We start from the raw sequence: 25,084 nt of genomic DNA, 5'->3' as shown, positions 1-25,084 counted from the left end.
GTGGCTCCTGGAAAATGTCCCGAGCTCTCGCTTAGGCGAGACGGTCTCGCCTGGGCGAGACTATTCGTCGCTCAAAAATACAGCAGCTCGCCTAGGCGAGCGCTCGAGCAGAAACCTGAGCGAAATCCCACTATTCTCGCCTGGGCGAGATGAGCTCGCCTGGGCGAGTATATCAGTTTCCACCACTGTTCCACGCATGCTTAAATGCAGACTCACTCATGACAGCACCCAAAGCATTTTTACATCATCATAAGCAACATACTAGCACCAGAACTCGAAACAGAACCAACACATACAAAAAGTGAATCAAAACGCGAAGTCTAGCTTCCCTTACCTGGAGAGGGCTTGTACGGGACCTCGACACCAACTGCGGAGAGCAACAGTTCGAGAAGTAGTCTATGGAGTGAAACAAAGCTGAGCTCAAGAAATCTTTGGCCAAGATCGGAGTCAAGCCCTAGCAGAGCGTCCTGAAAGGAAGGGGGCTTCACTTAGGGTTCTGTTTTGCAAGAAATAAATCAGAATTGGAAACCCTAGCAGCTTTAGGGCCTTAGCACCCTATGGGTCAGCCCTTAGGCCCAACAGATTAAGACCAACCCTTAAACATTAGGACAGAAATAAAACTGGGCCTTACAAGTAGAGGAATCATACTAGATATAAAGTCCTTAGATTCTAGGCTACAAGAATGAGTCTAGATCTACTTTAGAGTACTTCTAGGACATTAAACAAGATTATATTAATCATGAAAAGAGTAATGACAATATATATATAGTAGAAGAAGAGGAAATGAGTCTTTTCTAAATTTTGTAATGGACAGTAAAAACAGGTAAAAGTGAAGATGAATTTGAAAACAAAACAAACCCTTTCCGTAGCCAATAACCAAATAACTCAATTTAAAATTCCTGCTCCATGATGTCTTTCACCTCCATCATTTGTATTTTAACAAAATAGTGTTTGCAGGAAAGCAAACAATCAAACCAAAATAAATAAAGGAATGATGCACATGTATAAAAGACCAAAAAGCCAAATTGTGGATACCTATCATAATCGTGGATATAAAGTAAATGAACACTTTTATAAGAAAAAAAAACATTATTTAAATTTGTCACGAAAAGAAAGATGGGTAGTCCGAGTTATTATAGTAAACCCACAATATGAAAATGACAAAAACCCCACCCTTGACACGAACACTCTGCATATGTGTCCTTCAAAGAGGTATGGACAGTCATATTTTTAGTATCTGTTTTCTTATATTTATATCAGATGATAATTGAGTCGATTATTATATATTTTTAGTTAATTATGTTTTTAGTTTCTTAAGTACATTTGAATTTTTTTTTAAAATTTTAAAATTTTGATATGCAAACTTCATAAATGAATGAATATAGTTCTTTTAACCTAATTATATTATATTTTTTTAACGTTCTCGTTCTCGCTTTAATGTTTATCACGTTTGACACGTAATTCTTTTTAGTATTATTGGATTAAAATAATTACATCAATTCATTTTTTATGTTTTGAGACCAAAATGTATCAAAATTTTTTATATAAACAAATTTGAATTTTATGTCAAAATTCAAATACTAAAAACATACATAATTTTATTATTTTTATTCAACATATAAAATAAATAGAAGTAATGTCATGTAATATCGTAGCTATAAAAATAAAAGTTTTTAATTTGAGTGAAATCGAGAACAAAGAAAATTCAACGTTGATGAGGGAGGAAAAAAGAAAAAAATACAAAACCGGGGATGTAACAGGATCCATGTCAAAGAATTACTTTCACTAAACAAATCCAAATCACGATCATGGTTAGTAAAAGATTGCCACAACACACAGAGTTAATCCTAAGTTATTGTCAAGACTAATCACATTAAAGGACCAATGAATTCTTTACCAATCGCATTTATTTACTTAAAATAATTTTATTTAGTTCTTATAAGACGAAGAAGGATTGTTTGTATATTTCTCAAAATCATTTAGTTACTATAAATTCAAGTACATAAAATTCTCACGTTAAATAAAAATAAGAAAATTGATTAGAAAAAAAGGACCTATTTTGAATGGAAAATTAATCATCGATGTTAAATATATTCATTAGTATGACATATGACCTATTATTTAATTATTTATCACTAACCTTCACGAAGCAATTTAGAATACTCGAAAACTAAAATTTGCGTGTAAGGTGGTCGTAATAGACACCTATTAACTATAAGAGATATTTATTAATTCAGTAAAATTAATTAATAATAGTATTAATATTTTTATTTTCTAGGAGCAGGAAGACCAACACGTGTCCCTTTGAAGAGCAAGTTTCGAGAGAAAGAGTCACTTCTATTGTTGTTTCTGTTCCCATGAACCGCTATGAGCAATAGAAGCAAGTTACGGTGGTGACACAAGAAAACAAGAGAGAAAGCAGAAAGAATATGGGAAGATTCTTTGTGATGGAGCTTGAGGGAAGGTCTTATAGATGCAAGTTTTGTAGTACTCACTTGGCCCTTGCAGATGATCTCATTTCAAGGGTACTTTACCTGACCTTATGCATGCTTTGAATGTATTTGTGAATCTGTTTGTGAATTGTGAATGAAGAACACAACTTGCCTCATTGAACTGTAACCATAGGTTGTACCATGATTGAAGCTGGATCAGAGTATCTGAATTGAGTTAGGTTATTGTTGATATAGAAGAATTTTGTGTTGGTAGCTTTGTTAGTTAAATTGGAGATGGTTTATGCAATTTTGAAATCCGTCAATGTCAGCAACGTGTTTTGGGGTGTGGGATGTTTATTGGATTTTTTTTTTTGTGTTTTGTTCTTGTCTTATTGTTGTGCTCACCTATTCTTACGGGAAAAGAATTTCTGATGGTTACGTTGGCGACAAATCCTGATGGAAAATATGCGCTTTGCTGCATGAGTGCTTTATATTATTTAGTTCAATCCTTGTGCTTTTCAAAATTCAGCAATAATTGGGGATCAGAATATTTGGGGATCAGAATTATCTACTGGAAATAGTTGAACTGTGATGACACGGGTAGTTCTTCCATTAATATGTACTTTGTAAAATATTCAAGGGGGCCTAATCTGTCTGAATGATGAGTTCAGAAATTAATTATCGAAGGAATATACATTAGAGGTTCATGTACCAAGTTTCAGGGTAAACTCACAATATGCCCTTGTAAATTTGGACTGCTTTAATATATAAGTCACATATAGTTTGTGATTTGGGAAAAGATAAAGAACTAAATGTATTACTTCTAAAGCAATGCATAATGTCTCTGCAACTGTTTTTTCTTGGTTTTTTCCAGTATAATGCTCTAAGTTTCCAACTGCTTTGATGGGTTCTTAAATTACTTCTCATATTAATTCTGTCACCCTTCTTTCAGTTGTTTCATTGCCGGAGGGGAAAAGCATACCTATTCAATAACGTGTGAGTATATTTAAGTTTTTCTTGGGTAATCCATTGGTGACTAAGAAATTAAAGGTAATGATCGTACTGTGTATGATAAGTGATAATATGACATGCCTGATACTCATTTTTTATTGCTAGATGAAAATTGCCTGCAACATATTCTGAATTCTTCTGCATGTTCTGCAAAAGTCAAAGCTCTATTGAAATTGCATTATGTAATTTACCATGAGTACTAAATTGTTCTTAGTGTTTTTTATTTCTATAATTGAAATCCTCCGCCTTTTTTACCATATTAACTGAATTTAATCGTAATGCATCCACATCTTTGAAAACAATTTAACATTGAGGCTTTTTTATAGAAAAAAGTCACGATAGTAGTCAACCAGAACTCTAGAAGAAATGGTGCTCAGCACCTTTAAGTGCAAAAAAATTCTGTTGAAAACCAGAAATTAACAATAGAAATAGTAAACTGCCCCCAAACTATACCGAAATCAATCACAGAGGAATGGAGAAAACTGAAAGAGAGTAGAAAAGGAATAGATACTAAGGACTAATGCATATTTGTCCTTCTGGCCCTCCCCTCTTTGATTTCTCCCATCATTATTCTACTTTTCTCTCCTTTTGTCTACGCGGGTCAGTAGCCCTCACATTTCAACTTATTGCACTTCATTAGTTATAATTTTAAAAGAGGAGTGCCAGTACTAGCAGCTAACACACTATAACACACTTTCTACTGCTCCTGGGTTAAAACTTATTTAAAACTACACAATTATCGATGGCCATTGGTAAATATCTCCTGGATGTTTTTACTTATTAGAGTTCTAAAGAGAGAAGAAAAGATAAACATAAAAAGGTAATTTCTGTTAGTGAAAAGTTACATACAAAGGTTCTCTTTAGATAGAAAAAGAAAAGAAACATGATAAACAAACTATAACAGCAACTATAATAAACTTGATACAACACTAACACCCCATCAGCAAGTCATGCTGGGCAACCACATTGAGTTTGTATTGAATAAACATGAAACGTGTAGGAGATATAGGTTTGGTAATAACATCAACCCATTGCAATTGAGTTGAAATATGTTGAACATATAGACACTTGGATAGAACTTTTTTATGAGCAAAGAAGAAAAGATAGAACCCAGTGGCACTTTGATTATCATAGTAGATGGTAGGAGGACCATGTTATATGCCAAGTTCTTTAAGAGTTTGAATCCATAGAACTTGAGTAGTTTTTTCAGCAAGAATGCGATACTTCACTTTTGTAGTAGACCTTACCACAAAACTTTGTTTATTAGACCACCCGGAAATGAGATTTTATCTAAAGAAATATGACAGCACTAGAGGTTGACATTTGATCATTAAGTTAGTAGCCCAGTCTAGATTACAGAAAACTTGTAAGGGAAAAGGAGAGGCAGAGGTCATAGGAGTAAGATGAAGAACATGAAGAAGAATACCTTTAAGATATCAAACAGTAACTGGTTTGATAACAGGAGGAAAGTTTTATGAAAACCAAACCAGGCTGGTGATGAAAACCTTTAGCAACAAGATGAGTTTTATACTTGTCTAGAGAACCATCATCATTTTCCCTGACTCTGAAAATTCACTTGCAACCAATAGCTTGTCTTGTAGAATGAAGTGAAACTAGAGTCCATGTATTATTGTTAACGCATCATATTCATGTTTCATAGCATTGTACTGGTTATGATATTTTGGAACCATTTTAACATTTTTAGGTTCAAAAATTTCTAGAAGAACAAAAGGATCTATATACCTAGTTTGCATAGGATAAGTATTGATAGGAAGAGACCAAGTTTGAGTAGTGAGAGCTTCAAAATTAGTATGAGAAGCAAATTGAGGGAAAGAAATGTTCTCAGAATGAGAAACAATAAGGACAAATTCAATGCCATAAGAGGAAATAGTAAAATCAATATTATTATAATGGAAGAAAAAGAGGAATGAGACTGAAAAAGGAGGAATTAGTTGATATTACTAATGTCCTTGATGGAAAATAACTTAGTTTAGGGAAATCTATGTTAATTAAAGATAACATCTTTGGAGATGAACATTTTATTAGCAGGAGAGAGACATTTTGTACCCTTTGTGAGATGGAAAATGGTTAAGAAAAACACACTCATGAGATCGAAAATCAAATTTGTATTTGTTGTAAGGTCTAAGACAAGGAAAACAAGCACAACCAAAAGTCTTTAAGAATAGAAAATCAGGAGAAACCTTAAAGAGAACAATATAAGTTATTTGAAACTAAAGAGAGGTTCTGCGAAGTCTATTAATAAGGTAGGTAGACATATTGAAGGTATGAACCCATATCTTTAGAGGGAGAGAAAGATGACTAAGTAAAATAAGGCCAATATCAATATGTTTGTGTTTCCTTTCAACAGCTCTATTATGATGATGAGTCTGAGGAAAATAATCTTGTGATGAATTCCTATGTCTGTATCAACATCAATGTACCATGAACCTTATCTCTATAGCTGGCCTCCAATTAGCTAATCCGGTGGATAATCCTCTTGAAGTTAGTGTTAAATATCATTGTGATGAGTTGATCTTTTTGTCCGATCCTTTATATTATTGGTAGTTTGTGGGCTGTCAAAACCTTTCAGCGAGGCAGCTTGTGGGCAGTCGAAACCTCTCAGTGAGGTCTATTCTTTCCCCTTAGTCAATTATTAAATTAATTGCTTATAGTGATGCTAAGTGGGATAAGTGTCCTGATACTCGATGATTGATCACTGATTGGTACATTTTCTTGGCTCCTCATTGATCTCAAACAAGAATCTCTAAATCATCTACCGAATCAAAGTTTCATATCATGTCTACTACTTGTCCCGTGGAAATACAATGCCTCTTTATTCGGATAAGACAAGAGTTATTCAGATTGTTGCAAATCCAATTTTTCATGAGCAAACCAAGAATATTCAAGTAGATTGTCACTCTCTTTGTGAGGTTTATGATGACCATGTTATATCAATCCCCCACATCAATACTCAGTTTGAGGTTGCGGATATTCTTACCACGACTATTCCTTAGTTTTTTGTTAGCAAATAGATGCTCCTTGACCAGCCACATCAATTTGAGGGAGGATGTAATCATGAATTATTTTTTTCTCCTTAATGATATTAATCTATTTTCATAAGAATAGGTTAGACAAATCATGAATTGACTTTCTCCTCGATTGTATATAATCAAACAAATTATGAATTGACTTTCTACACAAATCAAACAATAGAATATTTATATTAATAAATGAATAGTATTACTTGTAAATGCTCCTTTCATTATTTACAGAATGAATAACAATGTACAAAAGCATTAAGCCATTCTCACTATCAAAGTAACTCATCTTGATAATTGCCTATTTTAGTAGGTTACCTTTTTTGACACAAATCCTGGAGGGATATTGGGAGGTCTCATTGTCTGTCTGAATTCTTGGATTGCAGGTTATATATATGTTAGACAACTTCACTTACTGTCAATTGAATTAGTTTTAAAATGAGATCTGACAGTAAGTATATAGAGGTCTATTGTCACTCAATCCATAAGGCTTTTGATGGTCAAGCTATATCTTTATCAAAATTTCCCACATCCTCATAATCCGTTCCTACTTAATTAATTATTGCTTATGTATGAACTAAATCAATTTGAGGGAGATATTAGTCATGGATCAGGTCATGGGCCCCTTATTATAATTATTGTTTCCTTTTGTTTGGTGAATGGAATCTTCCTAATAGTTCGATATTATTATATTCCAGTTTTTAGCTTATACAAATCAGGAATTATATTTAATTATCATTTAGAACTGTAATTTGATATTTGTTATTTATAGAAAGACAATACAATAGAAGAAGGCAAGCAGCCAAAATTTATTTGACAGAGAAGACGCACATGTTATTTTTCTTACTAACAACTTTATATCTAACCCTCTCTCTTTGATAGTTGTGATTTTAGATGACAATTACAAACCTACTTGCTGCTTGCATTATAAATAAATAAAGTTTGGGAATGTTTAGTTTGCCATTATTAGTTGAAATGTTTGCTTATGTTTCGGGACTATGATCCAGTGTCAACTTCACACTCGGAGCACCAGAAGAAAGGCAGATGCTTTCAGGATTACATACTGTGGCAGATATCTTTTGCTGTTGTTGTGGTCAAATAATTGGCTGGAAATACGTAATACTCTTCTCTTACCCTCTCTTGATTTCATGTAATCAGGAATCAGTGGAGTCCAGATTCTCTATTGATTTTCTGGGTGTTGTCTTCTGTTGTGCTTTCAAAATACATTGATGTTAGTACTTAATTTTTTTTTTAATATATTTTAGAACATTAAAATAAGTGTTCATCAGTATATTTTAAAAACACAATAGATAACCAGTACAGCAAAACACAGTAGAAGACCAGTATAGAAAAATACAACAGAGAATCCAAAATTTTTAATACATACAGAGATAGTTTCATGACAATACACAATCACTCTAAAATTTATTTTACACTGTTATCTACTTATAAATTATTGCTGATAAGAGATAGTTACTGTAATAGTCTACAAACTGAATCTTTTTTGTTTGTGATTTGTTGATGGTATATATAATATTATCTATCAACCATCATTGTTTAGTTCAAGCTGGTTGTTAGCTTGCCACAACTTTTTAAAATTTACTATTGTCTTTCAGGAATCTGCACACGAGAAGAGTCAAAAGTATAAAGAAGGGAAGTTTGTTCTTGAAAGGTACTTGCATGTAAATTTAAATGGGTTAAATATGTTTATAGTTCCGAACTTTGATGAACATTGACCTGTTCCCTAAAAATTTGATTGATTTTGATTTCTAAACTTAAAGAATGAATCAATATAGTCCTTTTAACTTAATTATATTAAACTTTTTTTACGTGTCAAATGTATTCTCTCATTGACATTGAAGCGGGAACATGTAAAATGATGTAAAGAACTCAAATGTTAGCATGATAACACGTTAGAAAAATTAAAAATTTAATGTAATTAGATTAAAAGGACTATGTTCATTCATTTTAAAGTTTGAGATTAAAATATATCAAAGTTTCGAATATGGACGAATTTCAATTTCACGTTAAAGTTCGGGAACTAAACATATTTAAACATATTTAATCCAAGTTATATATTTTTCCATTGGCAGCTGTATATTGGTTAAGGGAATTTGGTTGCAGTTTTTTTGTTATGGTGTTTATACTAACTTCGCTCATCGTGTGTGTGAATACAAAAGAGGAAGGATAGTTGATGAAGTTGAGTTCTCTACTGAATTCTACATCGATAGTCGTGTCTGCGTGAGTGATGGTGACGAGGCTTAAAAGATATGCTGCTGGGCTTGTTCTGTATATGATTAACAATAAAGGTGACCCTTGAAAAATGTTCAAGATCAGTGAAGGTTTTTTTTTCATTTACATGTGGTATATGAAATGAGAGTTGCCAATGGTGTGTGAATTGTGGAGAAAGAAAAAGATGAAACATTGAAATGGTAGTTTCAGATTTGCTGCAAAATACTTGGAATGAACTTGACTGTGTACTCGGTGTCAGTATAGACCTCTTAAAAGAACTTATATATTAGTAAAAAACTTGTTTGAATTTTTCTATGAAGAAAAAGATTAGCCTGATAATTTGGTTGCAATAATTGAAAAATAAGAAACTAGATTATAAAAAATTAGTTAAGGAGTGAACATCAAAATTCATTATAAGAGAGAAAAAGAAAATTTAAACTTAAAATAAAATATTTGTGATTTAAATTAACACTATTAAAAAAAATGTCCCTTAACATATTGTAAAATAAAATCAAGTTGGGTGGAGTTTGACATAAGTGAGATTTAAATCAGTCAACTTATATAAAATTTAGGTGGATCAAATTTGTCAAGAAACTTTTAATTGATTCGGTTTGAACTCAATTACATTTATAATTTACCTTTTGTATATGAAAAATTTAAACACAACCTATAAATTTTTTCACTAAATTTTCACTCATTTTACTTACATATGAATCTCTTTTCTAATCCTCGAAACTTTTACATACATGAGAACGATACAAAAAAGTATCAACAAAAATAATTTTAACAAGTAAATCAAAAGGATATTTTTTATTAATATCAATAAAAGGAATCTGGTCTACATAAAGTATAAAGTAGTTATCTTAATGTCGAAATATTAACTAACATTTATAAAAAAGAGTTCCGACTTACCTTATCTAAAAATAACTCTAAACTGATACTGATTACAAACAAATTTTAATTAACATTAACTGAAAATAACATTTTTTGACATAAGTTGAAAAATAAAATATGACATCAATAATATATAGTATGTTGACTAAGAAATTCCTTATTAACGTTAATTGAAAAATAACTATAATATATTTTATCATAAAACATTTTAAATTTTGTACAAAAGTAAATTACGCTCTTATAGTTTTCGATCCTAACTAATACATAAAATCAACTCCAAGCGTAATTAGTGAAAGTTGTACATTCACCAGGCAATATGAAAGTGTCACCATGGAGGATTGTGAAGCAATAGATGATATGTATGGAAGAATGCAAGTTCGTTTTAATGGTTTCAAAATTTCAAGATAAACCCTAAATCCCTTGAAATGCGCGGTGTGTTTGTGCGAGTGTGAGAACACCGAAACGCTGCATTTGATCCCGGTGTGTGCCGCACCAACCTCGTACCGGCAGAATCCTAGGATTCTGGCTCCAACAACGGTGTTGCTACTGTTCCCGTTCGCCAACCGTGGCTAATGTACGTAATCTATGATCTTGATACGCATCTTACACTTTGAAAGTGTATATAAATCCACCTTCTGCTTGACTATGGCATAATAATGATTAAGAACATTGAACCAAGAAACACACCCTGTTTCAAGAATGCGTTTCATCATGCAATATTTTGGTCTATCTATTTGTGTCAATGAGTGGCTTAAATTTATTTGCAGGGGTATTGATTGTGAATTTCACTGGGTAGGATAGCTAGCTGGTTTTCTTTAATCTGATTGATTTTGAAGGGTTTCTTCTGGTTCCAAGGTATGGTAACTTTTCAATTTTATGAATTAAAGGGAAAAGATTTTATGTGGCTGTCATATGGTTTCCTTAATTAGTAGAACTTTATTACAATTCTGAATCTGTATCCCGCATGTATTGCTTCCTATATCACCATACTAGGCTTGTATCGTATCTGATACCGATTGTATCTGTGCATCATTGTCGTGTTTGATAATTCTTTTTGCTTATCTAGAATCTTCATGTGTGTTTTTTTTCCTTTCCAGATTGAATTGGTCACGTTTGTCATGCTTGTTCTAAATTATGAGTAATTTTCTGCTTGTGTGCTATTCAACACAATTAAGAATAAGAAGTTGGAGTGTTTGTAAATATCAGGGTTATTTAGAAATTGAGGATTAAAATTATGCTGGTCATTTCTGAAAGCTACATCTTTTCCCACTTCCTTATTCAGTGTATATTATTGTCTTATTTTCTAGGAGTATGCTTTCTCAACTCCAGCACAGGCAATAGAGCTTCGAGCAGGGGAGTCCAGAGAAGTTATTTTCCAGGCCACGCGTGAAGCCTACAGGTTTCACTTTTTTTATTTCACCTTAGTTTCCTTTTCTTTCATTTATTGCAACAATAAGTATTTTTAGCTTTGTCTGAATAGTGGTTCCAACTTTTCTTTAAAATCATGAAAATTTGAAACTGACTGTCCAACACTATCTTAAACTTTACTTTGAATGTCCCTTGGATTAGAAAAGTTATCTAACTCTAGTTCAAGTATTGCCTTGCTTATATCTTGTCCTGATTTATGTATCTGATCTCATTTGTTATTTCTCTATCGATATAATATTTTTGCAATAATTGTAGGCGTAGTTATACTGAGACACTAGACTAATTTTGAGACATATATATATACTGTAAACTGTTTAAAACAAGTACCTTATTTAAGACTGTGGGAGGGGCCACTAATAGTTTAGGAGCTTAGGTGAGGGACTTTATTCTGAAGCCCTGGGATGCCCCACTCATCAGATATAGGTCTGTTGATTGTGGAATTTGGGTAAAAGTAGTTACACAGGATAAGTTCTTTGAATTTGCATGTCAGGCCAGTCCCCACTGCACCTATTTTAAGTAATCCAAATTTTTTACATACCTCAAGTAGCAAGCACAATAATTTTTTTTTTTCTTGATTGCTGAATTGTTTCGTGAATAATATTCAATTGCTTTACATGCCATAGCCTTCTCTATCCTTTTCTGTCCTTGCATTTTTCTCCTTGGGCATACTTTACTCTAGAAGATGCTGAAGTAAAGAAACTCTTGCGCACACAATAAAATGTCTGCTTCTGAAACTGTTGTCTTAGCATGGTAAATCTTCCTCAAATAATTGAAAGTTTTGCAAGGACAGTCCCTCTGTTTTAACCGGTTTTGGTCCATTCATGTTGAATTATATATGTACATGTCTTTGGAGTTTTAAACTGGGATTTTAGGTGATTAATATATAGTCCTGAAACTTATATACCAGGCTCTATAAATGTCGTTAAAGCACGAAGAAGATGATGATTGTTCTATCTCAAAACCAATTGAGCATGGACTTTCTACTCCACCAACAGTCAGTGGCTCTACAAATATGAGACTACCTTCCCATAAGAAACGGAAAAATCGATCAGAAGCTTGGAATCATTTCATTCAACTAGAACCTAAATCGGATAAGAGGGCTCAATGCAAGTATTGTGATATCCTTATTCGATATGAGAAAGGAACAACTTCAATGCGTAATCATGTGTTGAGATGTCCAAATAACCCCAATAAAGAAGTAAACAAGAGGCAAAAAGTAAGTGCATCTTCAACAACTGATGGGAATATCAACTCTCTTTCTTATGGTAGATTTGACCAAGAACTTTGTCAAGAAGAACTACTAAAAATGTTTGTGGAAGCTGAACTTCCCTTTCGATTTGTAGAGCATGTTGCTTTTAGGAGATATTTAAATGCCTTGCAACCAAGATTTAAGATCCCATCACGCCATACCTTATCACAGAATATTGTAACATTATGGAATGCAAGGAAGGTACATTTGAAGAATTTTCTTTCTCAACATTGTCAAAGAGTTTGTCTCACTACCGATACGTGGACTTCACCTCAAAATCAAAGTTATATGTGTTTGACAGCCCATTTCATTGACAATGATTGGAATTTGTATAAAAAGATTTTGAATTTTCGTCAAGTAATAAGCCATACTGGAGAGGCCATAGCTAAATTTGTTGAGTCATGCTTGCATGAATGGGGGTTGAGTCGTGTTTTGACCTTGACAGTAGATTATGCTACATCAAATGACACGAGAATTCAACACTTGAAACAAAGACTATTGTCTTGGAATAACTTGGTTTTGAAAGGTGAATATATTCATATGCGTTCTTGTGCACATATCTTGAGCTTAATTGTGAGTAGTGGGCTAAAAGAGATTAATAAATATGTTTTAAGAATTCGTGCTGCAGTGAAATATATTAGATCATCTCCTTCTAGATTTATGAAATTCAAAGAGTGTGTTGGAAAACAAAATATTGAACATAAGGGTCATATTTGCTTGGATGTTGAAACAAGGTGGGATTCAACCTATTTGATGTTAGACGCTGCTTTCAAGCATAAAAAGGCATTTGATGAGTTTGGGTTTCATGATACAGAATATGCTAATGAGTTAGGAAAGGGAATTGGATTGCCTTCTTATGAAGATTGGGGATATGTTGAGTCTATTCTACCTTTTTTAAGCATTTTTTATGAAGCTACTTTGCGCATCTCTGGTACCTCTTATGTTACTAGTAATATGTACATGTTAGAGGTGTTTGGAATTTGGAATGGGATTAATCATTTGCTTAAGTCCAATGGTACAAGCAGTGCTACATATAAGATGGCTGAAAAAATGAAAAAAAAATATGTGAAATATTGGGGTGAACCTAACAAGATGAATATGTTGTTGTTAATTGCGGTTGTCTTGGATCCTAGATATAAAATGGGTTATATGAATTGGACAATTAATCAACTTTTTGATCCTGAAAAGACAAATGATGGATGGGTGTTAAAGTCAAGGTTGGATATTTCCTTAAAGTTGTTGTTTGATGAATACAAGAGTCGAAAGGAGGGAGTTGAAAATGTCCCACAACAAACACATGCAGAGATACCTAGTTATAAGAATGATCCATATGGTTGGAATAAATTTTTGCAAACAACCGGATTAACCTCTTCAAACAAATCTGAGCTTCAAAAGTATTTAGAGGAAGAGCTTGAAATAACTACAAATTTGAGCATTCTTGATTGGTGGAAAGTTAATTCTGGTAGATTTCCAATCCTTTCAAACATAGCACGAGAGTTATTAGCTATGCCTGTTTCTACAGTAGCATCTGAGTCCGCATTTAGCACAAGAGGAAGAGTGCTTGATCCATATCGTAGTTCTTTATCACATCAAAAGGTGGAGGCACTTATATGTACACAAGATTGGTTAAGAGACATACCTTTACCATCATTATTAGACTATGATTTTGAAGAACTCCAATGTGTTGACCAAGGTATGTTGATGTTTTAATTATATAATAACATCACAATTAAATAAATATTAAGTAATTATAACTTTTTCATTTCTTATAGAGTTGGTTTCAAATTACCACAACATGATTTCTTTGAGTTAAAGCTCAACACCATGCCTCTTGCAACCAGTAAGTACCTAAATGGACTTCCATTGTTGTTTTCATATATAATTGTTTTTAGGTGGCTCTCATGTTTCCATTAGCTTAATGTTAGAAATATATAACTGTTGTCCTTTTTTCAATGATCAAATTCTTACTGCAGGTACATTTGTTGTGAATGGGCTTTTGGTATGGAGATAGATAGTGATAATATGACCTATAACACTCCCTATTTCATTACGTTTTTTTTTTTTTTTTTGCATTTATATTAGGCTGAGTGCCCCTTTCTATGATTGAGCTTTTGCACTGCGAAACATATAGCTGTGGAATTGCCAGTTTTAAATAACATGATGTATTCTTTTTCTTTGCAGTGTGTTACCTGCCTGCTGGTAAATGTTTTCGTTCAACTATAAATTTCTTCTATGTTTATTTGATGATGTGTAGCGAATTCTTAGATATAATGAATATTTTGTATGTACTTATTATGGGTTATCAAGAGTATACTTTTTTTTTAATATCAATTTTTATGGCCACATTTTTTCCTAGCTTTCTTTTTTAAAATATTTATAGCTCTGAAATAATGTAAATACATTCTTTAACATTTCTCCTTTGAACAAAATCAGATTCATTATGAAAAACAATCTTACTAGCAATAACAACTAGTCTATCAGCAAGGATTTTGAATATGATAAAAATCTAATATTCGCCAAGTAATAGATCTAAAATCCTATGTAGAATTATAGCTCCATTAAACTTTGGATTAAAAGAGACAACTTTGAAATCCATCCCAATAAGAATCCAATTATGAAGAAAAAGTTCTCGAACAACTTTACAAACATCATTACCAATTATATTCCAACAAGAATGATAAAAGGAGCCCCAAACCCATATGGAGTAGAACTATAAGCATTAATATTGAACACAACTTGCTTTATTTCCTCAAAATCAAGACACTTAGTTAACATTCTATGATCCATTTCGCTAACAAGAGGACGAGTAAGATCATAAATAAGTTTTGATGTGTCCTTTGAATGGTTCTACATAAAAAGGTTCTTATAAAGAGAAAGAACGTTGTTTTTCTATTTTAATCGGGTCATGTATTGGAAAATAAAAGTTCAAAATCATGTATTGAAATTGAAAGTATTCATTTAAATTGAATTGAAACTTAAAAAATAAGAACAAAAATAATTTTTGAAAAATAAAAAAAAATACTTAAAAAACATGAAAATGTAATTTAGAATAAAATAAGAGACATTCATAAAATAAAAAGTTAAATGTATGCTTTTTAATAAATTGTAATGAAGAATGCATTAGAAAGAGAGTGAAAAAAGTGTTATTAGCATTTATTAACCAAACAAACACGGTGTTGTAAAGTTAGTTAGTTAGCGTTGTGTGTGTATGGTCTTAGAGAATAGTGAAGCGAAGCGATGGTGTTTTCTTCCAACCCTTTAGCTCTCAGCGTTCCGGAACCGGCCTTCGAGTCGTGGCTCCGCGACACCGGCTACCTCGAAATCCTCGACCACCGCACCTCTTCCGCCGCCGCGGCCTCTCCCGCCCCCTCCTCTGCCGCCGGCAGCTTCTTCTCCCGTCTTGTCACCTTCTTCTCTCTCTTCACTCTCAACCCCTTCGCCAAGCTCACCGCCGATGACTTCGCCGCCGATACTCCCTCCTGGTCTCGCTCCTTCTTCGCTTTCTTCGACTCCTACTCCTTCCCTTCCTCCCCCTCCCAGGCGCGCCTCAGGGTTCAGGAAAACATCAAACGCTACGCCCGCAACTACGCCTATCTCTTCATCCTTTTCTTCGCCTGCACATTGTACGCTCTCGCTCACGCTATCTACTCTTTGTTAATTTCAAGGTTTTTGGTTTAATTGGAGAACCCGTGGTCTGTTTAGTGAAATTAGGTTCTTGAAATTGTGAATTTGAAGCGGAGATTCTATGTTTTGTTTGGTGAAACTAGGCTCTTCAATTTTTGGATGCTCTTGATTAGACAAGCTTCTCTGTGGGGAAAAACATAAAGGAAATTAAAGTTAACTTATAGGCCACATGCACATGGAAGAAAAAAACTGGGAATACAAGCTAATTTTTTTTTCAAGAATTTTCTGTATTAATTTTTCCAAGAAGTTGATTTTCACTTACAGGTTAATGGCTATATATTGTCACTATGAACACAGTCAACCAATTAGAAATGACCTTCGGTATGATTTTTAGTTTGCTATAATAAAAATCGATAAACTTACTGTATGAGGTGGTTTGTAGTTAAATTAGATGACCGTATAAAATTGCCTTACACTGTCAATGCATAATCTGTTTTTTTTTTCTCTTTAATTTATGTATAAACAGCTTTTAGTTTACTCTAACCGGTCTTGATTTTATAAAAAATATATCATCTGACTTTAACAAAAGCTGAGGTGTATAGGTTGATTTTTTATTTTCATTTGCTAGAGAAGCTGAATCATTTTGCCTCCTTATTTTTTTCTTCTATAAAGACTTCTGAAGAGGTTTATCTAAACAGAACTTTGGTGTTATTCTTGCTTAGTGAATTGGAGATTTTAATGTACCTATTTTCATACCTTGCTATTTAGTCCAATGGAACTCTGTGTTTTGGTTGTTATTGCTGCAGGTATAAGATGCCAGTTGCTCTTGTTGGGTTGATATTGTGTTTGGCCTTGTGGGATTTCTTCAAGTTTTGTAGCCACAGATGGGGATTGGAGCAGTATCCCTTAACTCGCCAGTGTTTGATTCGTGCTGCCCAATGTGGTGAGCAATCATTTCCTACAGGAGAGATTTTGTTTTTTTCTTGTGGTTTAGTACCTGGAGTATCTGCTGGTTTTTGATTAGGACAATGCTTAGATGCAGTTTCTGAAATGTTTCCAGTCTTGTTCTTCAATTTTATTTGAAGTCTTTAAATATTTCTAGAGTTGTTTCTCTATCATATTTGATGTTTTATCTATATATCGAGATAATGAAGTTTTTTCTCTGGGGACAAAACTTATATGTAATTTCATGAGGGAGGAGTGAATCAAACAGGCCCTTTTGTCTTCTTTGTTTTCATCACTTGGAGTATCAACTGATTTTTTATCAGAACAAATGCAATTCTTGATTTTTTGGGTGTTATTTTTTTATTTGAATTACTGCATAATGGAGGTTTACATTAAAGAGGAATATAGGTTATTGAGGTGAAACTCGAGTTTCACTGAAAAACTTCATCAGAAACACCTAAAAACTTATCGTAGTTTTATCTTTTTTTTTATTGAATTTACTTAAAAAAATTGTTGTTTTTTCCTATGATTTTGTAATGACCTTTTGGGTATCGACAATATTCAATTGGCATGTGCTGTCTAGACTTAGCTTAAGCTGTTGTTTTACCCAATGCATACTCCATCATCCCCACCAATAAAAATGAAGAAATTCACTCACCTTCCCATGCATGAATAGAAAATTTTGATTATGTCATGTATTTGGCTGCGCAGTAGAAATGTCTTCTACGAAGCTCATGTGGCCGGAATATCTTGTTCTTTACAGCAAATATCTTTTGATGCTGGAAATATATCTCTCAATTTGATGTGCACAAGGTTAATTGGAACTCATGTTTCTCAATCTCAATTTTTGCAGCAACCGCAGTTATTCTGATCTTTTCTAATGTTCAAATGGCTCTCTTTTGTGCCATATGCGTCAGCTATGCAGGTTAGTGTTTCTACTTATGTACTCTTATTGCTAACTTCTTCCTTTCCAGTTACACAACGGATTATTCAGTTAAAAAAAAATCTATGTAGGCGTGATACTTCATGCTGCATTTCGCAAGTTGACCCCTGTAAAGCAACCTTCAGTGGGAAGAAGTAGATAGTTGGCTAATCAAACAAACTATGATGCACTTACCTTTATCTAGCACGTATTACTTCAGTGATTCAAGAGCCTTTGGTATAGAAGATTTTGGGGTTACACTGTAGATTTTAAGGGACAGGACTGGTAAAGAAGATGAGGCACTGTAAAGAGATTGGATTATTGTTTGTTTTGGATTAGCATTAATCGATGTTTGGAATAAATGTTGAGCTATTAGATATATCAATTATCGAGATTATTAATTTATCTTTAACACTTGAGTTGATACAACTGGAATTGAGCTTTTGGATGATTCGTAATGGGTTAAGCACACTCATCTATTATGGCACACTCATCTAATATGAAAATATGAAAATTAGTAATATTTTTATGTTGAAAATGATTAATACATTTAATTTTAATTTAGATTTATATAATAGGAATTATATTTATATATTTATCATATTTTAATAATTTTTGTACATTTTTTAATATGTATATATAACTAATGTGTCCTATTATTTTCAAAGTAAATCTATCGATCTTAAGCATATATCGTATTTGTACATGAATACTCATGTAGTAAGCGTGTATATCGTATTTGTACATCATGAATATTCATGTAGTGTTCATTGCTAGGTTTGTCTATCGTTTTCCATTGTCATCAACGAGAAGGTTGCCATTTCACATTTCTAAGTTTTTCTTATTTCCTAACGACAATTGAACAAGGCCATTTCTAAATATTGTAAATGGGTTTTAAATTAATATATGTTTGGATATATTACTATTATTATTATTATTATTATTATTATTATTATTATTATTATTATTATTATAGAAATGGGTGTTTTTAATAGGAGTCTAACTTGCTGTGTGATTGAGAAAGGAAATTATGTTGGCTTTCTGTTTTACTTTCTAAAAGTTAAATAGTTTTTATAACGTAAAAGGAATATAAATATATAAGAAAAATATTTTGCCCACTTACTCATCAAGTAAATGATGAATTTTCTTGCACTTTTTTTTATACATTTAAACAATGTACTTAAGTTTATTTTATTCCCTTTTATTTCTATTTTCATTTTTCTTCCTTACTATTTTATTTAAAAAACAAATTTATCATAATTGATAAATACAAAGGGCAAATTGAGAAATTTCTAGCGTCAATAAATAACTTGAAGTTCATTTTGTGCACATTTAGGTTTATATTGGAATAACTCTTTCCTCCACCAATGTCAACGTTACAATGCATCATTATCTTTAGGTTAAAATAGTGTCCACGTTTACCAAAATCTCAAATTGATGCACAAAATTTTTTTTTTAATTAAGTTTATATTTTTGAAAATGCGTAATAATTAGGTTCATTTGGTTAGTATGGTATTAACGGCATTAGAAGTGTGTCATGTGTCAACTCTTCATTTTTTGAATCATTTTATTTTATTTTTAAAAATTTTAATTTTTTTTAATCTCTTTAAAATATTTTTAAATTTTTTTAAAATATTTTATTTTATTTTTTAAATTATTTATGTCACATGTTACGTCAGTATTATGCCACGTGTCAAGTCAGTATGGTGACACGTATCAAGTCATTGTCTAAATCTCAATTTGCTCGATATATTTGTTATTTTGATTTCATTTCAATCCTTTTTTTTAATTTTCAATTTTATCCCTCTAAATTGATACAAAATTTAACTTTTATATAAATATAATAATATTTTTGCTATAAGTAATATTTTTATTACATATTTTTAACAATATTAATTTTATTTAAATTTATATTTTATATTAAACTCTATTTATTTATTTAAAATTTTGAATATATTTATTTTAAATTGTTACAAAATTATTTTAAAATTTTATATTTAAATTTATGAAATTGTTATTTTTAAATTAATTCTAAGTATATAAATTATTTAAAATAATTTTGTAACAAGTTAAAATAAATATATTTAAATTTTTAAAACAAAATATAAGTATAACTTAATGTAAAATATAAATTTAAATAAAATTAATATTGTTAAAATAATTAATAAAAATATAAATTTTAATTAAAATATTATTATAACATTTATATAAAAGTTAAATTTGGTCGAGGAAATGAAATTGGAAAATTTTTTAAAAATTATGGACTGAAATGAAATTAAAATAACAAATATGTGGATCAAATTGAGATTTAGATAATGACTTGACACGTGTCATCATATTGAATTGACATGTGACAATGTATTGATGTTGACATTAATGATTTTAAAAAATTTAAAAAATTAAAAAAAAGTTAAAAAAATTTAAAAAAAAAGAAGGTAACACGTGACACATCTTTAAATGTTAACATTATACTAATGGAAAACCTAATTGTTACGCATTATGAAAAATATGAACCTAATTTAAACTAAAAAAAATCTATAAATCTATTTGAGATTTTGATAAAAAATATGAAAATAATATGAAAATGAAACCTCATGTTTAATATCGCACATAAATCGAAAACGTGTATTCTATTCTATGAACCCTAATCATATTGTGTGAATGAGTTATTCTATTAACTCATCTTTGAATTAAAAGCAATCAAACGTACTCTATAGTGGATAGATGAAAGATTCGGGATGGGCGAAGAAGGCCTCTACATTCATTTCTTTGTTTGCTGAGGTGATTGACAACACACATAAAAAAGGACGGGTTTTACACATATTCCTTTCCAAATTTTAATAGGGAAAATAATTAATTACTTTGTGAACGATAAAAATATTGTTAATTATTTTTAATTTGAATAGAGAATTGATTCTTGTTCATAAATCAATATTTTTTAGTTATTAAATTTTAATATAAAATTAAAATTTTTTTGTTTAATGTATTTTAATTTCCAAATTAAAAAACATTGATATAATTTTTTTAATTATGTTAAATTTTTTACGTAATATTTACATTATTTAATACATATATTTTTCATTTTTCATATTTCCTCTGGGTGAAACAAAATATTTTTTTTTATTTTCTCCGCAATATTTTTTTCATTTTTTAAAATAAAAATTGTCTATACTGTCCTAGAGCTTCAGCAATGTTACCTGCACATTTGAAAATTAAATATGTAATTTTAGTTAGGGATGACAATTAGGGCCTGGCCTGCGGGCCTGCAGGCCTGTAAAAAAAATGCAGAGCAGGCCAGGATAGTGAGTCCGCAGGCCCGTGCGGGCTCGGTCCGAATAGGTCTGTGGCCCACACGGGCTAGCCCGCGGCCCGCGCGGGCCGGCCCGCAAGCCCACATAAAAAAAAAAACTTGTACTTGTGTATATTAATTACTTCTTTTATGGACTCTTCCATTAACATTTCAAATTCTTGTATAACTGTAAAAGACAAGTATTATGTAATTTTTAATGTGCTAAAATTTAAAGAATACATTGTGTATGTCATTGTATGAATATGATGAAAATGTTGAATTATCAATTTATCATCTAATTCCCCAAAGTCTTTACTTAATTTTGTGAACTTCTTAAAGTTTCCCAATTTTTAAACATTGAAAGTTTTATCATAAAAAAATAAAAAAATAAAAAAATAAAATAAAAAAAAAGCGGGTCGGCCCGCGGACCCGCAGACCAACATATATGCGGGACGGGTCAGAGTATGCGGCCCACATAAAAAGTGCAGGGCGGGGCGGACCGACCCGCGGTGTGCGAGCCTTATGCGGGGCGGGCCTAAACGGGGTGGGCTGGCCCGCATTGCCACCCCTAATTTTAGTGTGACTGAGTTCTAGTCCACCAGGAAAAGTTTAAAATATGTTTCAACGTAATCATAATTTTAATAAAATAATGATATTTTATCTACTTTTAACTTGTTATTTCAATCACCTCAATTAATCTTAAATTATTATATTTTTAAAATAATTAAAATAGTAAATAAAAAAATAAATAATAAAAAATGGATAAAAATATCAAAAGCTACTATCACTATAAATCCTATGAATACTGCATCTTTCATTTTTTTACCCAACTGAGTGTCAGACAATGGTGGATTCTCATTCTCTGCTACCTTTATTCTCACTATATATAAAATAATATTGTGAAATTCTTGTAACACTTTATTTGGATTATTGTTCAAAATAGTTTTTCCCATCTTCTCCTGAATGAGCATTTGCAAATTGCGACAAATCAAATAAATAAATTCATTGTTGTTATTGAGGCATGGCTTGCAACCGTAGAAGCAGTAGCAGGGTTTACAAAGGATTCTTCCAAACACTGTTCAACGTTGGAAATTCAAGCACACGATTCGTGCATTCGTGTCCAGCCTCGTTGATCCAGAACATTCTCAAGTTCCGAAGAGACAAGCCCACGGACCAATTGCATCGAGCCCTTGACCACTGCGGCGTCGACCTCAACCACCACCTCGTTCTCGACGTTCTGCGACGCCACCGCTCCGATTGGCGACCCGCCCACGTCTTCTTCAACTGGTCAAAAACCGCCGGCTATGAACCCAGTTCCGATGTCTGCAACGAGATGCTCGACATTCTCGGCAAAATGCAACGCTTTCAGGAGTTGCACCAGGTGCTCGATGAAATGTCAAACAGAGAGGGGCTTGTCGATGAAAAGATGTTTGCCACACTGCTTCGTAGGTTCGTGGGTGCTCATAAAGTGGACGATGCAATTCAGTTATTCCGCCGGAGGAAGGAGTTCGGGTTGGAGTTTGGTTCCGAGGCTTTTCGTACCCTCTTGATGTGGCTGTGCAGGTTCAAGCACGTCGAAGAGGCCGAAACGTTGTTCCATAATGTGATGAAGAAGGGTTTCAGGTATTCTGGAAAAGATTAAGGTATCACTGACCAGAATTAGTGATGAAATTGCTTTCATTCAGGGATTGTTTATTAGAAGAGAAAAATTAATAGAAAAAATGAAATGAATTTTTTCAGTAGTTCAAATTAGTTTATTATAAACTATCTTATGAAGCTTTTTATATAGTTTTTTTAATGTTATACTTATGCATAAACTAAATTTAGTTTATAAAACACATACCTCTTTTTTATACTTTTTAATGTTTCTTGTAGTGCGGATATAAAGACCTGGAACGTGATCCTGAATGGTTGGTGTGTTTTGGGAAACGTTCATGAGGCAAAGAGGGTGTGGAAGGACATAGTGGCTTCTCCTTGTAAGCCTGATGTATTCACTTACGCCACCTTTATCAAGGCGTTGACCAAGAAAGGAAAACTTGGAATGGCACTGAGGTTGATCCGTGGCATGTTGGACAAGGGTTGTAAGCCAGATGTTGTGATATGCAACTGCATCATTGATGCTCTTTGTTTCAAGAAGAGGATTCCTGAGGCCTTGGAGATTTTTCGTGACATGAGTGAGCGAGGTTGCGAACCGAATGTTTCTACTTACAATTCTCTTATTAAGTACATGTGCAAGATACGACGAATGGAGAAAGTGTATGAACTGGTGGATGAGATGGAGAGGAGGAACGGGAGTTGCTTGCCTAATGTTGTTACTTATTGTTGCTTGCTCAAGAGCTTGAAGGAGCCGGGGGAAGTTCACGAGGTTTTGGGGAGGATGAAGAGGAATGGGTGCAGCATGAATGATGATGTTTATAACTTGGTACTGAGATTGTACATGAAATGGGGTGATGAGGATGGAGTTAGAAAAACATGGGAAGAAATGGAGAGGAATGGATGGGGGCCAGATAGGAGATCATATACCATCATGATTCATGAGCACTTTGGAAAAGGGAGGGTGAAGGATGTTGTGCGTTATTTTGAGGAGATGGTAGCAAAAGGAATGGTGCCAGAGCCAAGGACAGAGAAGTTAGTAAGTTCTTTAAACATTCGGATGAAGGGGAGGACTGAAAAACAGGAAGATGTGGAAGAGCAGAGAACTGGGCTTTGAGGTCTTGGAATTTGGTCCTATTGGAATTGGATATTCACTCTACAATCTCTCTCCTGTATTTTTATGAACCTTCATGTGTCTCATCATGTCATGGTTGCGAGTAAAATGGGGGTGGTTTTCATTGCCAATTTCTCAACCCTCGACAACTTAATTTGCCATGTTTGTACATGGAAATTGAAGTGTCTCAACCCAATGGCACCACCGACAAGGTACTGCAACTGCCAGAGATTTTGCAAAATGAACGAGGATTTCCGCCGTTGTTGTCCAAGACTTCTGGCCTTGTGGATGAACCATTTTTGCCTCACTGTCTGTTTGCAGAGGAATTGATCTACACAAGCATTCCCAATGGGATCCAATTCTGGAATGGGAGAAACATGACATTTATTCAGAGACAGTCTGAGGCTACATGTTTGTTTGGATCTTCCTCTTTATGTACCTTTGCTGATATTTGTTTGCAATGATATGGAGTTCTTGCTGTTATTCTCCTAATCACTATTCCTATAATCTCCAAATTGTAAGTGTTCTTTATTCCATAACTTGCAACTGAAAGTTTCATAATATTGGATAGCAGGGCAATTTCTTCTAAGTTGTGTTAGAGTTTGCAGCTGAGAACAAGGGGAAACATGCTTTTTTAAGCATTGTGTTAATTACTTATTACTCTTGATTGTGTCGCATCTCACTTGAAGGTGCTTAAAAACACTCAAGAAGATTGTCAATGGCAGTTAGTAGTTAAGGGATTAGTGAAACTCAAACATAGTTGGTAGTAACATTACTGGTATGTATATGTATTTATAGTCCAAGTAATTTTTAATTTTCAATTCAGTTGTAATTGTTTTATTGCCTATCTGTCACATGTGAATCCTTAGAAGGACTATGTGAACAAGCTCTTTATCATAAATAAAAATATTTTTTATTTGTGCAATAATGGAAACATGTTAAGGGAAGACATATAATGTGACAAAGAACACTTTCGCATCTAAGATTTCATTTCCAGCACAAGTTAGCAACCAATTCCACCTATTCAGTTGCATGATAAGATGTTTATGCACTGTAATATACTGTTAAAAGTTGATTATAGGTTAGAAAGTCAATGCAGCTGTATAGACACCAGTGGTGGATAACTATAGCAGTTAAAAAAATTGCAAATTGTCTGCAGTACTCAATAATAATTATTAATTAGAAAGTCAATGATTGGGATTTTAAATAATTTTAAATTTTTATAATGTTAGTGTAAAGTTAATAGTTAATGGTTTACTATGGTCAATGGTCAACCATAGTCAATCATTATTAGTTTTAAATCTCTTGTACCA

At 32.7% G+C, this 25,084-nt stretch overlaps 4 protein-coding genes across 9 annotated transcripts; all 4 read left to right on the top strand.

The window, feature by feature from the left end:
- Positions 1-2,281: 2,281 nt before the first annotated feature.
- LOC114183165 (protein yippee-like At5g53940) lies at positions 2,282-9,052 on the top strand. The gene is made up of 5 exons (XM_028070082.2): positions 2,282-2,525; positions 3,385-3,428; positions 7,489-7,597; positions 8,098-8,153; positions 8,662-9,052. Exons 1-5 carry the CDS (start codon positions 2,430-2,432, stop codon positions 8,744-8,746), a joined length of 390 nt encoding a protein of 129 aa, XP_027925883.1. The 5' UTR covers positions 2,282-2,429; the 3' UTR covers positions 8,747-9,052.
- A 709-nt stretch (positions 9,053-9,761) lies between these two features.
- Positions 9,762-16,781, top strand: LOC114183804 (zinc finger BED domain-containing protein RICESLEEPER 2-like). Of its 6 annotated transcripts, none has more exons than XM_085673131.1 (6): positions 9,762-10,181; positions 10,375-10,462; positions 10,915-11,006; positions 11,943-13,977; positions 14,057-14,124; positions 16,715-16,781. In XM_085673131.1, the coding sequence occupies exons 4-5, from the start codon at positions 11,952-11,954 to the stop codon at positions 14,095-14,097; spliced, it is 2,067 nt and encodes a 688-aa protein (XP_085529257.1). In that variant the 5' UTR covers positions 9,762-10,181; positions 10,375-10,462; positions 10,915-11,006; positions 11,943-11,951; the 3' UTR covers positions 14,098-14,124; positions 16,715-16,781. The 6 variants fall into 6 exon arrangements, with proteins under 6 accessions (XP_085529257.1, XP_027926750.2, XP_085529258.1 ...); XM_028070947.2 differs by lacking the exon at positions 16,715-16,781 and adding an exon at positions 14,466-14,627 and having other exon boundaries at positions 9,763-10,181; XM_028070948.2 differs by lacking the exon at positions 16,715-16,781 and adding an exon at positions 14,258-14,627 and having other exon boundaries at positions 9,763-10,181.
- Positions 15,450-18,187, top strand: PRA1.H (prenylated RAB acceptor 1.H). The gene is made up of 4 exons (XM_028070688.2): positions 15,450-15,907; positions 16,715-16,851; positions 17,707-17,778; positions 17,868-18,187. The coding sequence occupies exons 1-4, from the start codon at positions 15,522-15,524 to the stop codon at positions 17,936-17,938; spliced, it is 666 nt and encodes a 221-aa protein (XP_027926489.1). The 5' UTR covers positions 15,450-15,521; the 3' UTR covers positions 17,939-18,187.
- Positions 18,188-21,909: 3,722 nt separating this feature from the next.
- On the top strand, positions 21,910-24,699 carry LOC114183320 (Tetratricopeptide repeat (TPR)-like superfamily protein). Its single transcript, XM_028070293.2, has 2 exons — positions 21,910-22,687; positions 22,940-24,699. The coding sequence occupies exons 1-2, from the start codon at positions 22,086-22,088 to the stop codon at positions 23,772-23,774; spliced, it is 1,437 nt and encodes a 478-aa protein (XP_027926094.2). The 5' UTR covers positions 21,910-22,085; the 3' UTR covers positions 23,775-24,699.
- Positions 24,700-25,084: the final 385 nt, after the last annotated feature.

This window comes from Vigna unguiculata, chromosome 5, assembly GCF_037176805.1.
Source record: "Vigna unguiculata cultivar grain cowpea cultivar isolate G323 ecotype 2 chromosome 5, ASM3717680v1, whole genome shotgun sequence".
NCBI lineage: Eukaryota > Viridiplantae > Streptophyta > Magnoliopsida > Fabales > Fabaceae > Vigna > Vigna unguiculata.
Note: the sequence above shows the minus strand (reverse complement) of the source record. Positions and strands in the feature narration are given on the sequence as shown.

Excerpts from the sequence above, each read along its gene's own strand:
- LOC114183165 (XM_028070082.2), top strand. The coding sequence starts at position 2,430 with ATGGGAAGATTCTTTGTGATGGAGCTTGAGGGAAGGTCTTATAGATGC. Across the intron at positions 2,526-3,384 it reads CAGATGATCTCATTTCAAGG|TTGTTTCATTGCCGGAGGGG; the intron begins GTACTTTACCTG and ends CCCTTCTTTCAG. Across the intron at positions 8,154-8,661 it reads GGGAAGTTTGTTCTTGAAAG|AGGAAGGATAGTTGATGAAG; the intron begins GTACTTGCATGT and ends TGAATACAAAAG.
- LOC114183320 (XM_028070293.2), top strand. The coding sequence starts at position 22,086 with ATGGCTTGCAACCGTAGAAGCAGTAGCAGGGTTTACAAAGGATTCTTC. Across the intron at positions 22,688-22,939 it reads GTGATGAAGAAGGGTTTCAG|TGCGGATATAAAGACCTGGA; the intron begins GTATTCTGGAAA and ends TGTTTCTTGTAG.
- PRA1.H (XM_028070688.2), top strand. The coding sequence starts at position 15,522 with ATGGTGTTTTCTTCCAACCCTTTAGCTCTCAGCGTTCCGGAACCGGCC. Across the intron at positions 15,908-16,714 it reads CTTTTCTTCGCCTGCACATT|GTATAAGATGCCAGTTGCTC; the intron begins GTACGCTCTCGC and ends TTATTGCTGCAG. Across the intron at positions 16,852-17,706 it reads GATTCGTGCTGCCCAATGTG|CAACCGCAGTTATTCTGATC; the intron begins GTGAGCAATCAT and ends CAATTTTTGCAG.
- LOC114183804 (XM_085673131.1), top strand. The coding sequence starts at position 11,952 with ATGTCGTTAAAGCACGAAGAAGATGATGATTGTTCTATCTCAAAACCA. Across the intron at positions 13,978-14,056 it reads ACTCCAATGTGTTGACCAAG|AGTTGGTTTCAAATTACCAC; the intron begins GTATGTTGATGT and ends CATTTCTTATAG.